Genomic DNA, 15319 nt, shown 5'->3' on the forward strand with positions numbered 1-15319 from the left:
CAGCTATATTCCATTCAGCTACCATGATATTGAACTTGTCTTCGATTCGCTAAATATCATGCTAGCTGAATGGAATATACTGTATCTGATAGACCATGAAAAAAGCCAGCCAATATTATCTAAATATTCCATTAAGACCAAAATCAACCAAAATAGATACTTTTAACTGTACACATACATGATATACTGTATTAAATCAGGGGTTTAATAATGAAAGGAATAACCATGTGCAGTATACAGCACATGTTCAAATGTTCAGCATTATATTATGTACACTTGCAGAATTGCACCACCTAGTGGTTGAGAGGATAAATGCACACATAGCTCCTCAAAATATCCAGTATGATGCTCTGCACTTCAATTTTAAACGTGATTTATGGAAGAAAACTCCAAAAGATTTTTTTAAAAAATATATATATAATTCATTAATTAATTAATTTTAAAAAAATCACAAACATAAAAGTAACATGCAAACTGCAGGCTTTAAACCTAACGCTTTAAACTTATCACACTGAATGAGAATCGAGTCAATAGAAGTACAGAGGTAAATTAGTTATAAATTGACTCATTTTTTAGCCAGAATAAATGCAAGCGCACTGTAGGAAAAAATATTTATCGAATGGAATATTGAAACTGTACAAAAACCTAAATAAATAAGAATAAAGCCGATTAAATATCTATTAATCTCTGTTTCTCGTTCAGCTTTTGTTTCTCTGCTAGAAATAACGCCCGTGTGCCGCGGTGCATTGTGGGTGTGCGCGGAGAAGTAAAATGGCGGACTTGGCAAACGAAGGTAGGCAAATGGGGCGAAGCAATGAAGCCACAAAACAAAAACATAAATGACTTTAAGAAGTGCAGAAGCAGATGTGTGTATGTTGTAAGAGTGGTGCGTTTGTTTTGGACTTCGGTTGTAAGATTTGGGTTTGGTTTGTTAGCCGGTTGCTAATTAGGTGGAGATGTTTTAGCTAGCATGGTTAGTGGTAACCTGTTAGCTTTAGCCTGGCTAAGTGAGTTAGCAGAGGTGCTAGCTCTGGTGAAATAGCCTCCTCCGGAGCTAGCTAATGTTCCGGGCCTTCCTTTCTGATTTTCTTTGATTTTAGGCGGGTACGGCTCTTTCACTAGTTCACACCGAGCCACTTGATTTAGTAGTCTAGTATTTATTTTATGTATTTCTTTTGGAGCATAGACACGCTTTAATGCAATGCAGGAACAAATGGTATGTTTTAAAACGGCGTGAATGTTGTGTTTTGTTTTAAAGGGTGTATTTGAGGTTTCGCGATGAATCGGTGATGTCAGGTGTGTGTGTGTTTGTGTGTGTGTGTGTGAGAGAGACAGACTGATTTGCAAGCGGTTTAACACCCAACAAGAGCGTATTATTATTATTATTATTATTGGTTAATATCTATTATTAGTTTGAAACCTGACTTATCTCCCAGACAGGCTTGCTTGCTTGCTTAGCTCTTGGCGAACATGAGCTGGATTAATGAATTTGTACTTGATCAAACCAATTCACATTTCTTACTGAATCTCAGGAAATGATCTTTAGTGTCTCAGGGTTTGTGATGTTAAATGGGAGGTAGGTGGGTGTTACTGATCATTAAATTAACCAACCAGACAGTCCAACATGTGTGCACACTTTTTTTTTTTTTAAATCTTTTTGATAAACGCGATCAGATTTATGATCAGAGGTATAAAGGAGCACTTTTGCATAGTTCACATAAACACGCTGAGTTTATTTTCTGAAATATGGAGCTCAGCTTGTGGCTAATCTTGTAGCTGCTTTTTTTTTTTTTTTTTAAGCTGGCTATGAGTGTAATAATACCCTCCCAGGTTGAACTAGGACATAAGATACGAGTTATAATTTGTATTAAGGGTGGTTGTGGCTCAACAGGTTAAGGTTCTGTGTTACTGATGAGTGGATCGGGGTTCGAGCCCCAGTGCTGTCAAGCTGCAACAATTGGCTGCTTTAACTCTATCAGATTCTATTTTATCTACACAGGATGTAAGAAAACTGACTTTTTTTTTTAAGCTGACTTTTTTTGTTTTATACATGACTTGCAATAGCAGCACGGTGGTGTAGTGGTTAGCGCTGTCTCCTCACAGCAAAAAGGTCCGGGTTCGAGCCCCGTGGCCGGCAAGGGCCTTTCTGTACGGAGTTTGCATGTTCTCCCCGTGTCCGCGTGGGTTTCCTCCGGGTGCTCCGGTTTCCCCCACAATCCAAAGACATGCAGGTTAGGTTAACTGGTGACTCTAAATTGACCGTAGGTGCGAATGTGAGTGTGGATGGTTGTCTGTGTCTATGTGTCAGCCCTGTGATGACCTGGCGACTTGTCCAGGGTGTACCCCGCCTTTCGCCCGTAGTCAGCTGGGATAGGCTCCAGCTTGCCTGCGACCCTGTAGTACAGGATAAAGCGGCTAGAGATAATGAGATGAGATGACTTGCAATACAAATCACTGTGTAAAATGAGGAATTTTAAACAGACTGTCACAAGACAGACGAGTCCTGAAATGTTGTCTGCCTGTCTAAAGGCCCGATCTCAGGCCCCGGAAGCTGAAGGAGTTTGGATGCCTGGAGATGGTTTCTCAGCTATTTCCAGACATATTTTTGTGATCTTCAAAGGCCAAATTACACTGGAAATTGAAGATAATTTGCAAGAAGAAGCCTTTGTCACATGCACACTCAAGCACATCCTCTGCATTTAACCCATCTGAAGCAGTGAACACATGCATGCGTGCACACGCATACTCAGAGCAGTGGGCAGCCATGCTGCAGCGCCTGGGGAGCAGTTGGGGGTTATGGCCCTTTTCCACTACCCTTTTTCAGCTCACTTCAGCTCGCTTCAGCTCACTTCAGCCCGACATGGCTCGCGTTTCGACTACCAAAAAACAGCACGACTCAGCTCGCTTCAGCCCTGCTTAGCCCCTAAAACTCGCACCGTTTTGGAGTGGGGTTGAAGCGAGCCAAAGCGAGCCGAGTGAGGCTGGAGGCGTGAGCAGACACTCCCCTGTGCGCTGATTGGTGAGGAGGAGTGTCCTCACATGCCCACACACGCCCCGCGAGCACGCTGGGATCTGTAAACACCGCAAACCCGGAAGGAGAAGAATTACGAATTACGAGAATTTCTGAAGCCTTATGTGCCTCACCTCATCTATACGCTCTTGCCAGTATCTGTTGGCGTTGTCGGTGACAACAAGCCACAGAACCAAGACCAGCAACACTAACGACTCCATGTCCTCCATGTTTATTGTTTACTATTCGGGTCGTGAGACTACCGCTTAAAAGATCACTGATGTCACTGTTTGCGCTGCTTAACGACATCACCTGACGTCCACCCACTTTCGCTAACTCCACCCAGTGTATCCACCCACTTCCAGCCAGCACGGTTCAGCGCGGTTGTAGTCGAAATGCAACTCCAACAGCCCCGCTCAGCCCGACTCAGCACGGCACGGCTCAGCCACGTTTGTAGTGGAAAAGCGGCATTAGATTCCTTGCTCAAGGGTACTTCAGCCCATGTTAACCTAACCGTATGTCTTTGGACTGTGGGGGCAACCGGAGCACAGGAAAGGCTGCTGGGTTCGAACCCTGAACCTTCTTGCTGCGAGGCGACAGTGCTAACCACTACACCACCGTGCTGCCCATGGTAGGGCTGTGCGATATGGGAAAAAATGAATATCCCGATACATTTTCTCCATTTCACGATACACGATATATATCTTGATATATTTAAATGTCCTCTAAAAGGACCCCATGAAATCTAACTTTTACTCTTTACTGTTTTCACTACAATCCCTGCAGATTAAATAACGTTCTTGGTTAACTTTACAGGTGGTTTTCAACAACACATTTTAAATTTTCATGTTAGTGATTAATCACAACTGAATTGAAATAAGACTATTTTTATTCAACAAAGATGTGGCACAAACTGCAAAAACAATCTTGAAAATTGCAACAAAGGGGCAATACAATACAGAGCTGCTCAGAGCTCAACCCAATAAAGTGCAAGCTCAACACGGAGAGACATTTAGCTTAAATAAGAAAAGTGCTCATTCATGAAATTATTTTAAAAAATAGATCTCCAAGCTATTAACCTGACTACTGAGAACCACTGGAACATTCACAATAGAGAGAGAGATTGAGGGAGAGAAGAGAGAGATCTGCAAAACATAATTTTTCTCTTTGCGCACTTTTGAACTGAATGTTTTCTGGCTCTGCCTCTCAGATGTGTATAATTCCGGTATTGCCTTCTCTGTAAAATGTCTGCGACCAGGCAACTCGTATTTGGGATCGAGTGTGTTTAGTAATTTTTGGAAGCCTGGTTTTTCCACTATACTAATTGGGATTATGTCTTCGGCAATGATGTTAGTGATTGCATCCGTTATAGCTCTCCATCTCTGACTCATTTTCTCATATGGGGTGGCTTTGGAGAACGAGGCCGCTATGGTCATTTGTTTAGCTTGTGGGGGGGTTAGCTCGTGGGCAAGTAGTTCAGAGTTTGAGACTCTTCATACTGTACCGGGTGAGTTTTCAGGTGATGGAACATATTTGTCGTGCTGCTGCCTTTCGTGATGACAGGATTTTTTGCACACTTTACAAATTGGCATTTGCTGTTCCACGTCCTCCTCGCAATATCCAAAAAACGCCAGATGACTGACCCCTTACTAGTTCTTTTAGGAACCAATTCCTCCGCTTCCATTTTTAATTTGTCGCTGAAATTGACAGCGCTTACACGGTAGCCTGTGCAGCACCAGCGATTGCACGAACTGAGTCAGCGCTGTAAACCGGAACTAGGAAATCTTCCCGCCGGCAGTGTTGCCAGATACTGCTGATGTTTTCCAGCCCAAAATATGTTCAAAACCCACCAAAATGCACTTAAAACCGCCCAATCTGGCAACACAACCAAAACCGAAATCTTCCCGGAAGTTCCTTTCAGCACCGAGATGTCGCCCGGGATTGGTTGGCGAGTGCATGATGTTATTGTTTTCTTTACCCTTAGGCAGCCTCTCACGTTACTGCCTGAGGGACAGGGAGAAAACCATCGGAAAATGTTTTAAACAAACGCAAGTCGGAAGATGACCATAAAATACTCGATAGTTACGATAATTTTATGTATCGCACACAGAATTTTCGGCGATATATCAAGTATATTTGATATATTGCACAGCCCTAGCCCATGGTGTCAAAATGTCAGAAGATTCAAGAAAAACGTGCTGAAAGTTCTACCCAAGAAAACAGTAGCACACACCGGTCAGTTCCATGTCGAGAAAAAAGTATGGGGAGCAGGGATGTTCCAGTTGCTTACAACTTACTGGTACTTCTATATAGGTACTATAATAGCACTCAAACGTTGTCACAAATGATTTTTTTTAATATGATGCTTATAATAAGTCTATAAGAAATGTAGTAATTACTAACAGTGCAACTCTTCTTACATAGAGTTAAAATTTTGAGTACGAGGTTTCAAGTAAGTTTGTAAAAAAATGACTCAAAACTAGACATAGTCATATCATTTGGTGTTGAAATGAAAATCTGCTGGACTAGAACTTAGAAAATAAAAACTATTAAAATATAAATCTACATCCTACAAAGCACATGTTAAGATGGAAAAAAACACTTCGTCAGGTTTCAAAACCTGTAGTAGTCTATTTTCTTTTAACGTTAGTAGTAAACCTACCCAGCTGATAACCGCGTCATGTGGCGTCAGGCCAGAATGCAGTCCGACTCTGATGAGAGGCGACTTGTCATTCATCTAGAGAGTGTCCGCAATCGGCCAATCACAGACTGTGTTACGACATAATATATTCGCCCAGTGTAATGTTTGGAAGAAATCTACTTCTAGTTTCGACCCATATCTTTACAATTTTCCATGGGCCATCCGGTTTGATGCTTTTCAAATACAGACAGACAAATGCGAAAATTACCAGTCAATGTCCATCGGTCGGGCCTTATTTCCCACACTGCAAAGTACTGTATCCGATCTGTAGATATCAGCATCCCAAGTGCAGGCCATTTTTCTGTAATGCTATTTGGATAACGAACATTAATGCTCCTCAATTTGGCCATGAACTCTGAGTATTCATGCACATGAGCATCCGGTCTAGCTCTGAATTCATTACTTTGCAATGAGATCTTTTTTTTTTTGCACCGGCCACTTAAAGTATTGCTGCAATAATGTCAGCTGCCTCTGTGTGTGGTGACAGGAAGGCTGTGTGTTTCTGGGTTGATGGGGAATCCATATAAACCAGTGCTTAGAGGAAACAAATACTGAGAGCATCCAATACACTGTTTACAAACCAAGTCACTTGGAGAAGTGTCCATGCAAGTGATCACAGACAGAACCTGCTGGTGTATACACTGTTCAGTTTGTAGTTTAGTTTGCATGAAAGAGCAACACCGGTGAAATCTGATGGGAAAAATATACAGCAAGAACACTTCTGATTATGGTCTTATCTGAGTCGAGACCAAAAATAATGTTTCTTCAGGGGAGAGAATAAAGCTGTGAGTTAACTTGGCACTAAGGGTGCTTGCACATATGAGTCTGATTCATAGAACAATTGCTTAAAAAAAAAAAAGAGACGCCACATGTTAGCCAAGGGGGGCATACTTGTGTGAAAATCTGATTGTTTTAGGTCATACAGTGGTGCTTGAAAGTTTGCGAACCCTTTAGAATTTTTCTATATTTCTGCATAAATGACCTAAAACAACAACAGATTTTCACAAGTCCTAAAAGTAGATAAAGAGAACTTAGTTAAACAAATGAGACAAAAATATTGTACTTGGTCATTTATTTATTGAGGAAAATGATCCAATATTACATATCTGTGAGTGGCAAAAGTATGTGAACCTTTGCTTTCAGTATCTGGTGTGACCCCCTTGTGCAGCAATAACTGCAACTAAACGTTTGCGGTAACTGTTGATCAGTCCTGCACACCGGCTTGGAGGAATTTTAGCCCGTTCCTCCGTACAGAACAGCTTCAACTCTGGGATGTTGGTGGGTTTCCTCACATGAACTGCCCGCTTCAGGTCCTTCCACAACATTTCGATTGGATTAAGGTCAGGACTTTGACTTGGCCATTCCAAAACATTAACTTCATTCTTCTTTAACCATTCTTTGGTAGAACGACTTGTATGCTTAGGGTCGTTGTCTTGCTGCATGACCCACCTTCTCTTGAGATTCAGTTCATGGACAGATGTCCTGACATTTTCCTTTAGAATTCGCTGGTATAATTCATAATTCACTGTTCCATCAATGATGGCAAGCCGTCCTGGCCCAGATGCAGCAAAACAGGCCCAAACCATGATACTACCACCACCATGTTTCACAGATGGGATAAGGTTCTTATGCTGGAATGCAGTGTTTTCCTTTCTCCAAACATAACGCTTCTCATTTAAACCAAAAAGTTCTATTTTGGTCTCATCTGTCCACAAAACATTTTTCCAATAGCCTTCTGGCTTGTCCACGTGATCTTTAGCAAACTGCAGATGAGCAGCAATGATGTTTTTGGAGAGCAGTGGTTTTCTCCTTGCGACCCTGCCATGCACACCATTGTTGTTCAGTGTTCTCCTGATGGTGGACTCATGAACATTCGCATTATCCAATGTGAGTGAGGCCTTCGGTTGCTTAGAAGTTACCCTGGGGTCCTTTGTGACCTTGCCGACTAGTACACACCTTGCTCTTGGAGTGATCTTTGTTGGTCGACCACTCCTGGGGAGGGTAACAATGGTCTTGAATTTCCTCCATTTGTACACAATCTGTCTGACTGTGGATTGGTGGAGTCCAAACTCTTTAGAGATGGTTTTGTAATCTTTTCCAGCCTGATGAGCATCAACAACGCTTTTTTCTGAGGTCCTTAGAAATCTCCTTTGTTCGTGCCACGATACACTTCCACAAACGTGTTGTGAAGATCAGACTTTGATAGATCCCTGTTCTTTAAATAAAACAGGGTGCCCACTCACACCTGATTGTCATCCCATTGATTGAAAACACCTGACTCTAATTTCACCTTCAAATTAATTGCTAATCCTAGAGGTTCACATACTTTTGCCACTCACAGATATGTAATATTGGATCATTTTCCTCAATAAGTAAATGGCCAAGTATATGAGTTTTGTCTCATTTGTTTAACTGGGTTCTCTTTATCTACTTTTCGGACTTGTGTGAAAATCTGATGATGTTTTAGGTCATATTTATGCAGAAATATAGAAAATTCTAAAGGGTTCACAAACTTTCAAGCACTACTGTATTTATGTAGAAATATAGAAAATTTTAATGGCGAATAAAGGTCACCCCAGACTCGCCTTTCTCGGTGAGTGGGGTCAAAACGATGGGTTCCTACCTAGTATTCATGTAAAATCCAAGAAATGTTCAACAAAAACTCCTTCCTCGTGCATATTGGGGGCCGCCATTGCAAAATGAAAATGAAACCAGAAATGACTGGAATCAGCGAGTGTCAACTTTGGGCATGTTCGACTGGCGCTGCTTGTGGGGAGAGATCGTTTTTAATTTGACCAAATTACATAGAAAATCTATCCTCGCACTTGCCAGATATCCTTTCCGGGGGGGGGCACATTTTAAAAATTTCATCTTTTTTGGTGCAATGTGGTGACTTCTGGAGCTGCAATTGAGCCTTCAAAAGGAATGAAAGAAAGCATTAATTTTAAGTGTGAATTATATTTTATTAACACAGATTTTATTTACTAACTTAATAAAGTGTTTATAACAAAGTTTAAATTTAGTTTCTTATTCATGATCCAGAACTTTACAAATCACTGTAATTATTAGTGGTGTCAACAATAATCGATTCGGCAATGCATCGCAATGCGGGGCATGGACGATTCAGCATCGATTCGGCAACATGCCAGATCGATTCAGCGTATTTAAAAAAAAAAAACTTCCGTGGGCATTTCTGGAGCAACATCACAGACATGCGCGGTCTGTAGCTGCACGCCAGTCGAGAGAGCACTAACTTAGCAAGATGGCTGAGGCGGAGGAAGAGGACTGCGAGAGACAGGTTATTATTAATGCACCCAAAGCTTGGAAAGCTGACATCTGGGCACATTTTGGATTCTACGAGGTTGATGGGAAAGTAGACAAGACCTGTGTGTAAAAAAGAAAGATCTGGTCTCATTCAAAGCACTAAAAAGCTGTAATTTGTTTTCTTTTTCATATTTGAAACTCTATAACATTCAATTTTATTTTGTTTAAAACAGGAGTGATACACACAACAGCCAATAAAATGTTGTTCAGTATCTGACTGCTTGTATTGCCTCATGACTACTGAAAAATTTGCCTTGCTTTCAGTAAAATTTTAACGCATCACAATGCATCGTAGAATCGGATTGAATCGAATCGTTACCCTCCGAATCGTAATCGAATTGAATCGTGAGGGCTGTGCCAATGCACACCCCTAGTAATTATCAATAAGATCTTCTACAAATTCCTGCAGTAAAAGCAGAAACCTTAAATTATAATTTGTAGTGCACTTAAGACAAAAATACAAATTGCTGCAATCGAGTCCTGTTACACAGAATACATCTTTACTATAAACAACAAAGATGACAAATGAGATTCAGCCAACTCTTAAGATTAATATTATGAAAAAATATATTTTTATATATATATATATATATATATATATATATATATATATACACAACTGAAAATAATAGATACCTGTAACAGGTTTTGATTTTATGAAATATACATAATGCAAAATGTTAGGAATAAACAGGAGTTAAAAATAAGTGAAATTGAAGTTACAAATGGAAGGAAACTTTCCTGTATTTACCTGAAATGTAAATACTGTTAACAAAAAAATTCAATAATAATGGTAGTTATGAAAGTACTATTTAAGATAATGTAAATCTTGGCGAAAGAGAAACCAATGGAAACTGAAAGCGTGAAAGTGATTATCATGCCATTACCACGTGAATAGTTTTTTATGAATGCGGAAGTGGGCTCTGAGCATGCCGAGTCTGGTGTGACTGAGGAAGGGGACAAGTTTTATGTTTCCTCTAATTTAAGTCATTTAAAAACCTATAATATTATTTGGCAGTGGGCACATAGGAAAGTGTAAAGTATAGTTTCTGTCAATATGTTTTATCATTCTTGTATGATTAAAAAAACTCGCAAAGATATTTATCTTCAAGTTTTAGAATGAGTACATGACCTACTCATTCTAAACCTGCCGAGCTTCGCTGGCGAAGCTCTTAAAAACTCGTAGTGTTTTGCTTCCATTCAAGCCTCGTTTCGAAGTCTGGCCAATAAGAACGCTACATTTTTTGCGGTAAATTTGATTTTCTCGATTTAACTTGCATGTATGAAAAGCACATGCCCCAGGAAACTGCTGACCAATGACAAAAATGTCCACAGAAATGCACAAAATTACTTCACAAAAGAGCAAAATTTTTGTTAGCACGGGTTAGTATAAAATTTATAGGCTGTGTTTGGGGATTTACCTGTTACCTGTCCTCCTCATGCCTGGTGGCACATAGGGCCTTCACATCGCTTTTCCACTTTTCCCTGTTCGCTGCCTTTGACCGCACCTCCTCCCAGGTCCTCCACCCCGCCTCGCCTCTCTCCTTCTCCACAGTCCTTCGCCATGTTGTTTTTGGTCTTCCCTGTTTCCTTTTGCCTTCTGGTGCCCAGGTCAATGCTACGTTGCAGTCGTTCTCTCTATCCTGCCTCAACACGTAATGTTCTGACATTCCAATTATCAATTCTCATTGCGTGTTTTGGGTGGACCAATGGCCTTCTCGGCCCAGGGGCGTCCAGATGGCTTTGGCCTCTGTGCGTCATACAATCCCTTCCATGAGATGCAGCCACGGTCTTCCCCCTATTAAGTAGATTTGCTCTGCTTCTGGTTTCTGTGATAGACTTTTTTTTTTATGGGAGAGGGTTATCAACCCTTTGCCCAATTCCCAACCTGGAGGACCAGGGGATCACTCTTCGTCTGGCCCCTACCTTTCGACCTGTCCGGCACGGGTGACCCTACCAGGAGCATAGCTCCAGCCAACATAGCTCTAGAGGTTACTGGGGCACGCAAACGCCCTCACCACGGTAAGGTGGCGATCCCAGTCGAGCATGGTTTGGGGATTTATGGCCGTGTTTTCTGATAATTGGCCATGTAAAAAAACGACTTGCTAGGTAAGCCTATGTTCGGTAGCCTGGCAAGCCAGACTAAATGTGAATATTTAGTCTGGCCTCGATCCGTAGACATTTCCGACGGGTGTGGGAGGAACAAACCGCTGTCTTTCAAACTGTCTCTGTGCCTATAGGCCAATGCTCTGACCAATCAGCGCAACAGTGACTGTGACGTAGTCAGAGCGCGCAGTGGGGGAGACCTTGAAATAAATAATTTTTCAAAATGCGTATTAATAAACAGGTTCTAGATATTAAGAAGTTTGGAGATAATGACCACAAGTTTGGAGTCTGTACCACATACTTAACATACACTTATTTTTTTCAAGTGTTTTGCAAGGGTTTGCTTAAACTGTTTTTGAGTTTTTATTTAGTGGTGTTTGGTGAAATAATTTCCCTTAAATTTAAAATAACGGGAAAATAAGAAACCAATCAAAAAGTAATGTTTCAAAGCTGATTATTAATTCTTCGTACTGCACAAACTAGCCCCATCCTTTTGGCTACGAGCGGAGCCAGCTGGTAGATCAGACTTTTGCCATAGCCGGTCAGCAAAACAGCGAAAACGTCCTTCTTGAAAAGGAATGAGCGGAGAGCCTCTTCCTGCTCATGTTTCAACGAAAACTCCAAGTCTAATTCTTCTAAAACTGATTCCAAAGCGGAGTCAAACGTGCGCTGTTCACTAGCCGTAGCCATCTTTCCTGTTGCGCTTTCTCCAGCGTCGCGCAGCTTTGTTGTCACTCCTGCAAAAGCCCGCCCAAAGAATCCAAACAAAAACCCTGCGTTGTGATTGGCGGGCATGATTTGATGCCCGGGGTGTTTTTGTTTATATGGTGCGAGGCTAGACCCACTCGCTAAGCAAAAATATTTTTGGCCGCTAGGCGGGTGGGTCTAGTTTACTAGGCTATATGTTCGGTATAGAAATCGCGATTTAAGCATGAGTTTATCGTAGTAGACCCACATTTTATTTATTTTATTTATTTAAAACATCATCCCATCTAGGACCCCTGTCCTGAAGATTTTCAGCATCCAAGGTCAGTGTGTCAGGCCTGTCAAAACAAAAGGGTAAGTCAGCACAGGAAATGATGAGAAATAACAAAATTATGAATGGAAATGTATTCTTATTGGATGGAAAAAAAAAGTCAAGATGTGTAAAACAAGTATTGGAGACAATACCTGAGCAGTTTTTATCAGTTAATTTATTTCAGCAATTTAAAAAATGATTAAGAATGAACACAGTGCTATCAAATGACATTGAAATATACAGAATCCATGCATCTGAGAGCTTTTTAAATGGACTCGCTGGCAGATCCAGAAACGTTGCAGTTTGTATATAGCACGGGGTGGTTTATCTAAAGTGTCCAAAAAACCCACCAGGGATCTCATGGAGCTATTCATTTGTTCTAATACTCATTTAGTTCATACATAAAGGAGTTAAGTTATATGGAACTTAAGAATACTTTATGAACAATTGTCAAAATGTCCTACACGTATACCACACACACAATTAAAGGGGAACTGAAGTCATTTTTAAACTTGCTTTATTTCTTAATTAACGTGTTATTACATTTTCAGTTTTATTAACCTTATATCGTGACTTGTATTGGCATATTATATTACGCTTATTGGCCTTTTTGGTTTTTAGCCACGTTGAACGTAGTTCGTATGGTCCACGGCAGGCATCGCTTATCCGCGTGATCTTCACGAGACTTGCGCGAGACTTCAAACGTGATGTGTCCGTGCTGCCATTTTGAAAACTGTTTGTTTACCCAGCGGCCAGATCGCCATATCATTCCAATTTAGATTAATTTCGAGACTTGCCAACTTCATCAGTGATGGAGATTATTCCATACGACTTCGAATCAACATGGAGTCGAGAAGAGTTGGAAAGACGACAGGATAAGGATGAGTCCGTCACACTGGTATTTACGCCATTCCTGTCACACAATTAAAACCTGCCAGATCAGGCGGCTGGTGGGTTTTCAAAATAATAAATACATGCATGTATTTTTGTGATAAATACATATTCTACTGAGCGTATTTCCCACATAATCCTCACTAAGTTTTCGGACAGCACTACAAAATGGCGTCCCCACTATATAGTAGGGGTGGGTATTGCCAAGGACCTCACGATACGATACGCATCACGATACTTGAGTCACGATACTCATCTCATCTCATCTCATTATCTCTAGCCGCTTTATCCTTCTACAGGGTCGCAGGCAAGCTGGAGCCTATCCCAGCTGACTATGGGCGAAAGGCGGGGTACACCCTGGACAAGTCGCCAGGTCATCACAGGGCTGACACATAGACACAGACAACCATTCACACTCACATTCACACCTACGGTCAATTTAGAGTCACCAGTTAACCTAACCTGCATGTCTTTGGACTGTGGGGGAAACCGGAGTACCCGGAGGAAACCCACGCGGACACGGGGAGAACATGCAAACTCCACACAGAAAGGCCCTCGCCGGCCCCGGGGCTCGAACCCAGGACCTTCTTGCTGTGAGGCGACAGCGCTAACCACTACACCACCGTGCCGCCCGAGTCACGATACTATATTGCGATATTCTACATAATTCACTGAAAAATGTAAACTGCATTATGCATCTTAAAATCCGAGTTGTATGTACATCAGATGATAGTGATAATTCATGGGACAAACGGAGTCAAAACAATGTACCGTATTTTTCGGACTATAAGTCGCACTTTTTTTTATGGTTCGGCTGTCCATGCGACTTATACTCCGGTGCGACGTATATATGTTTTTTTTTTTTTTCACCGCGGAATAACTGGAGCTGATGCTGAGTCTGACGACAGCCACGCAGAAGAAGAGGAAACGGCGCTTCATCTGCCGCTGGAGTTGGCAGAGTTGTTCAGAAGCGACACCGAGGATGAGGAATTCAATGGATTTGCTGATTTGGAGTGAAATCGTCAGCTTGATAAACTTGATTGACCTGTGTTTTATTATTAATGATAGGCCTATAGTTATTTAAATAAGTTATGTAGTGATTTTAGGCAGTGCTTAATTTGTGAAGTGGGAGGTCCCAGAACGCAGGAGGTGGGTGGGTCCGGCGACTTTAAAAAAAAAAAAGGCGGGGGATGGTTTACTATAACTTTACGCACACGCGCTTATTGTGTGTGTAAAATAATAATAATAATAATAATAATATCAGACATTATGATTTTAGAAAACGCTTTAGTGACAGTTACAGACAGTAATATGTCGTGATATTATATTATAAAATATTAATTTTTATTAGTCTATATATTAAATTATATATTACATTTATCTTCTAAAATAACAGACTGTACTCATCACAACCGGTTTATTTCACCATTGGAGATCAGATCACACAAGACATGAGTTAAATGACTCATTTCAAGGATTTAAGTAGGGGATTTAAAAGCGGTTGTTGTTTTTTTTTTTTTTCACTAGACGGTTGTTTTTCCTACCGTACCTGTCTTTGGAGATGATAAACCTATAGCCTACTTGACCTCTGATTTGATGAAATAAAATTCGACAAAAATGAAGAATGACACTCCTCGATGATGACTACAGCTTTAATAACACAGATGAAAGAGCCATGGGGCGATAATAAGCCCTACCGGTAAAAATATTCTAAAAGCAAACTGATTAATGCATCAGTAATAGGCTACTAATATTAGTTATAATAATAATATAGGCTATTAGTAATAACGATAGTGATAGTATTAAAGATAGTAGTAGATATTTAAAATAATCAGACTAGGCTACTTACAGGGCAAAGGGCGCGTTATCACTGCTCAGCTGTTCGTTTATTAAATAAACAATGCAGTCGCGCAGTAACCACGCGCCGCTTATCAGATACAATCACAGATTCTATGGATAGAATAACCCTTCAAAAAAGTGCGACTTATAGTCCGGTGCGACGTATATATGTTTTTTTCGTCTTCATAATGCATTTTTTGGCTGATGCGACTTAAACTCCGGAGCGACGTATAGTCCGGAAAATACGGTAATTCAAATTTTCCATGCCATTTTATTGTAACTATACAAGCGCAAGTTACAACATATTTGCAGGAACAACACACTGTCTGGAACACATTGAAAAGTGCAGTGTGCATCTTAGTCTCCCTGAGCACAATTATGAAACAAAGCGCAGTGTGGGTCAGTGTCCACACACTGAAACTGAATTGAA

The 15319-nt window shown here is 40.9% G+C and overlaps 1 protein-coding gene across 5 annotated transcripts in view; it reads left to right on the top strand.

The window, feature by feature from the left end:
• The first annotated feature begins 736 nt into the window (after positions 1 to 736).
• ranbp3b (RAN binding protein 3b) overlaps positions 737 to 15319 on the top strand; it is a 71477-nt gene continuing 56894 nt past the window's right edge. Inside the window, exon 1 of one of the 5 annotated variants that reach the window (XM_060906181.1) lies at positions 737 to 793. In XM_060906181.1, coding sequence (XP_060762164.1) covers positions 772 to 793 — 22 coding nt within the window. In that variant the 5' untranslated portion in view covers positions 737 to 771. The remainder of the gene's footprint in view (positions 794 to 15319) is intronic. The other 4 variants (XM_060906180.1, XM_060906182.1, XM_060906183.1 and 1 more) reach the window with 4 other exon arrangements.

This window comes from Neoarius graeffei, chromosome 23 (assembly GCF_027579695.1).
Source record: "Neoarius graeffei isolate fNeoGra1 chromosome 23, fNeoGra1.pri, whole genome shotgun sequence".
Lineage (NCBI taxonomy): Eukaryota > Metazoa > Chordata > Actinopteri > Siluriformes > Ariidae > Neoarius > Neoarius graeffei.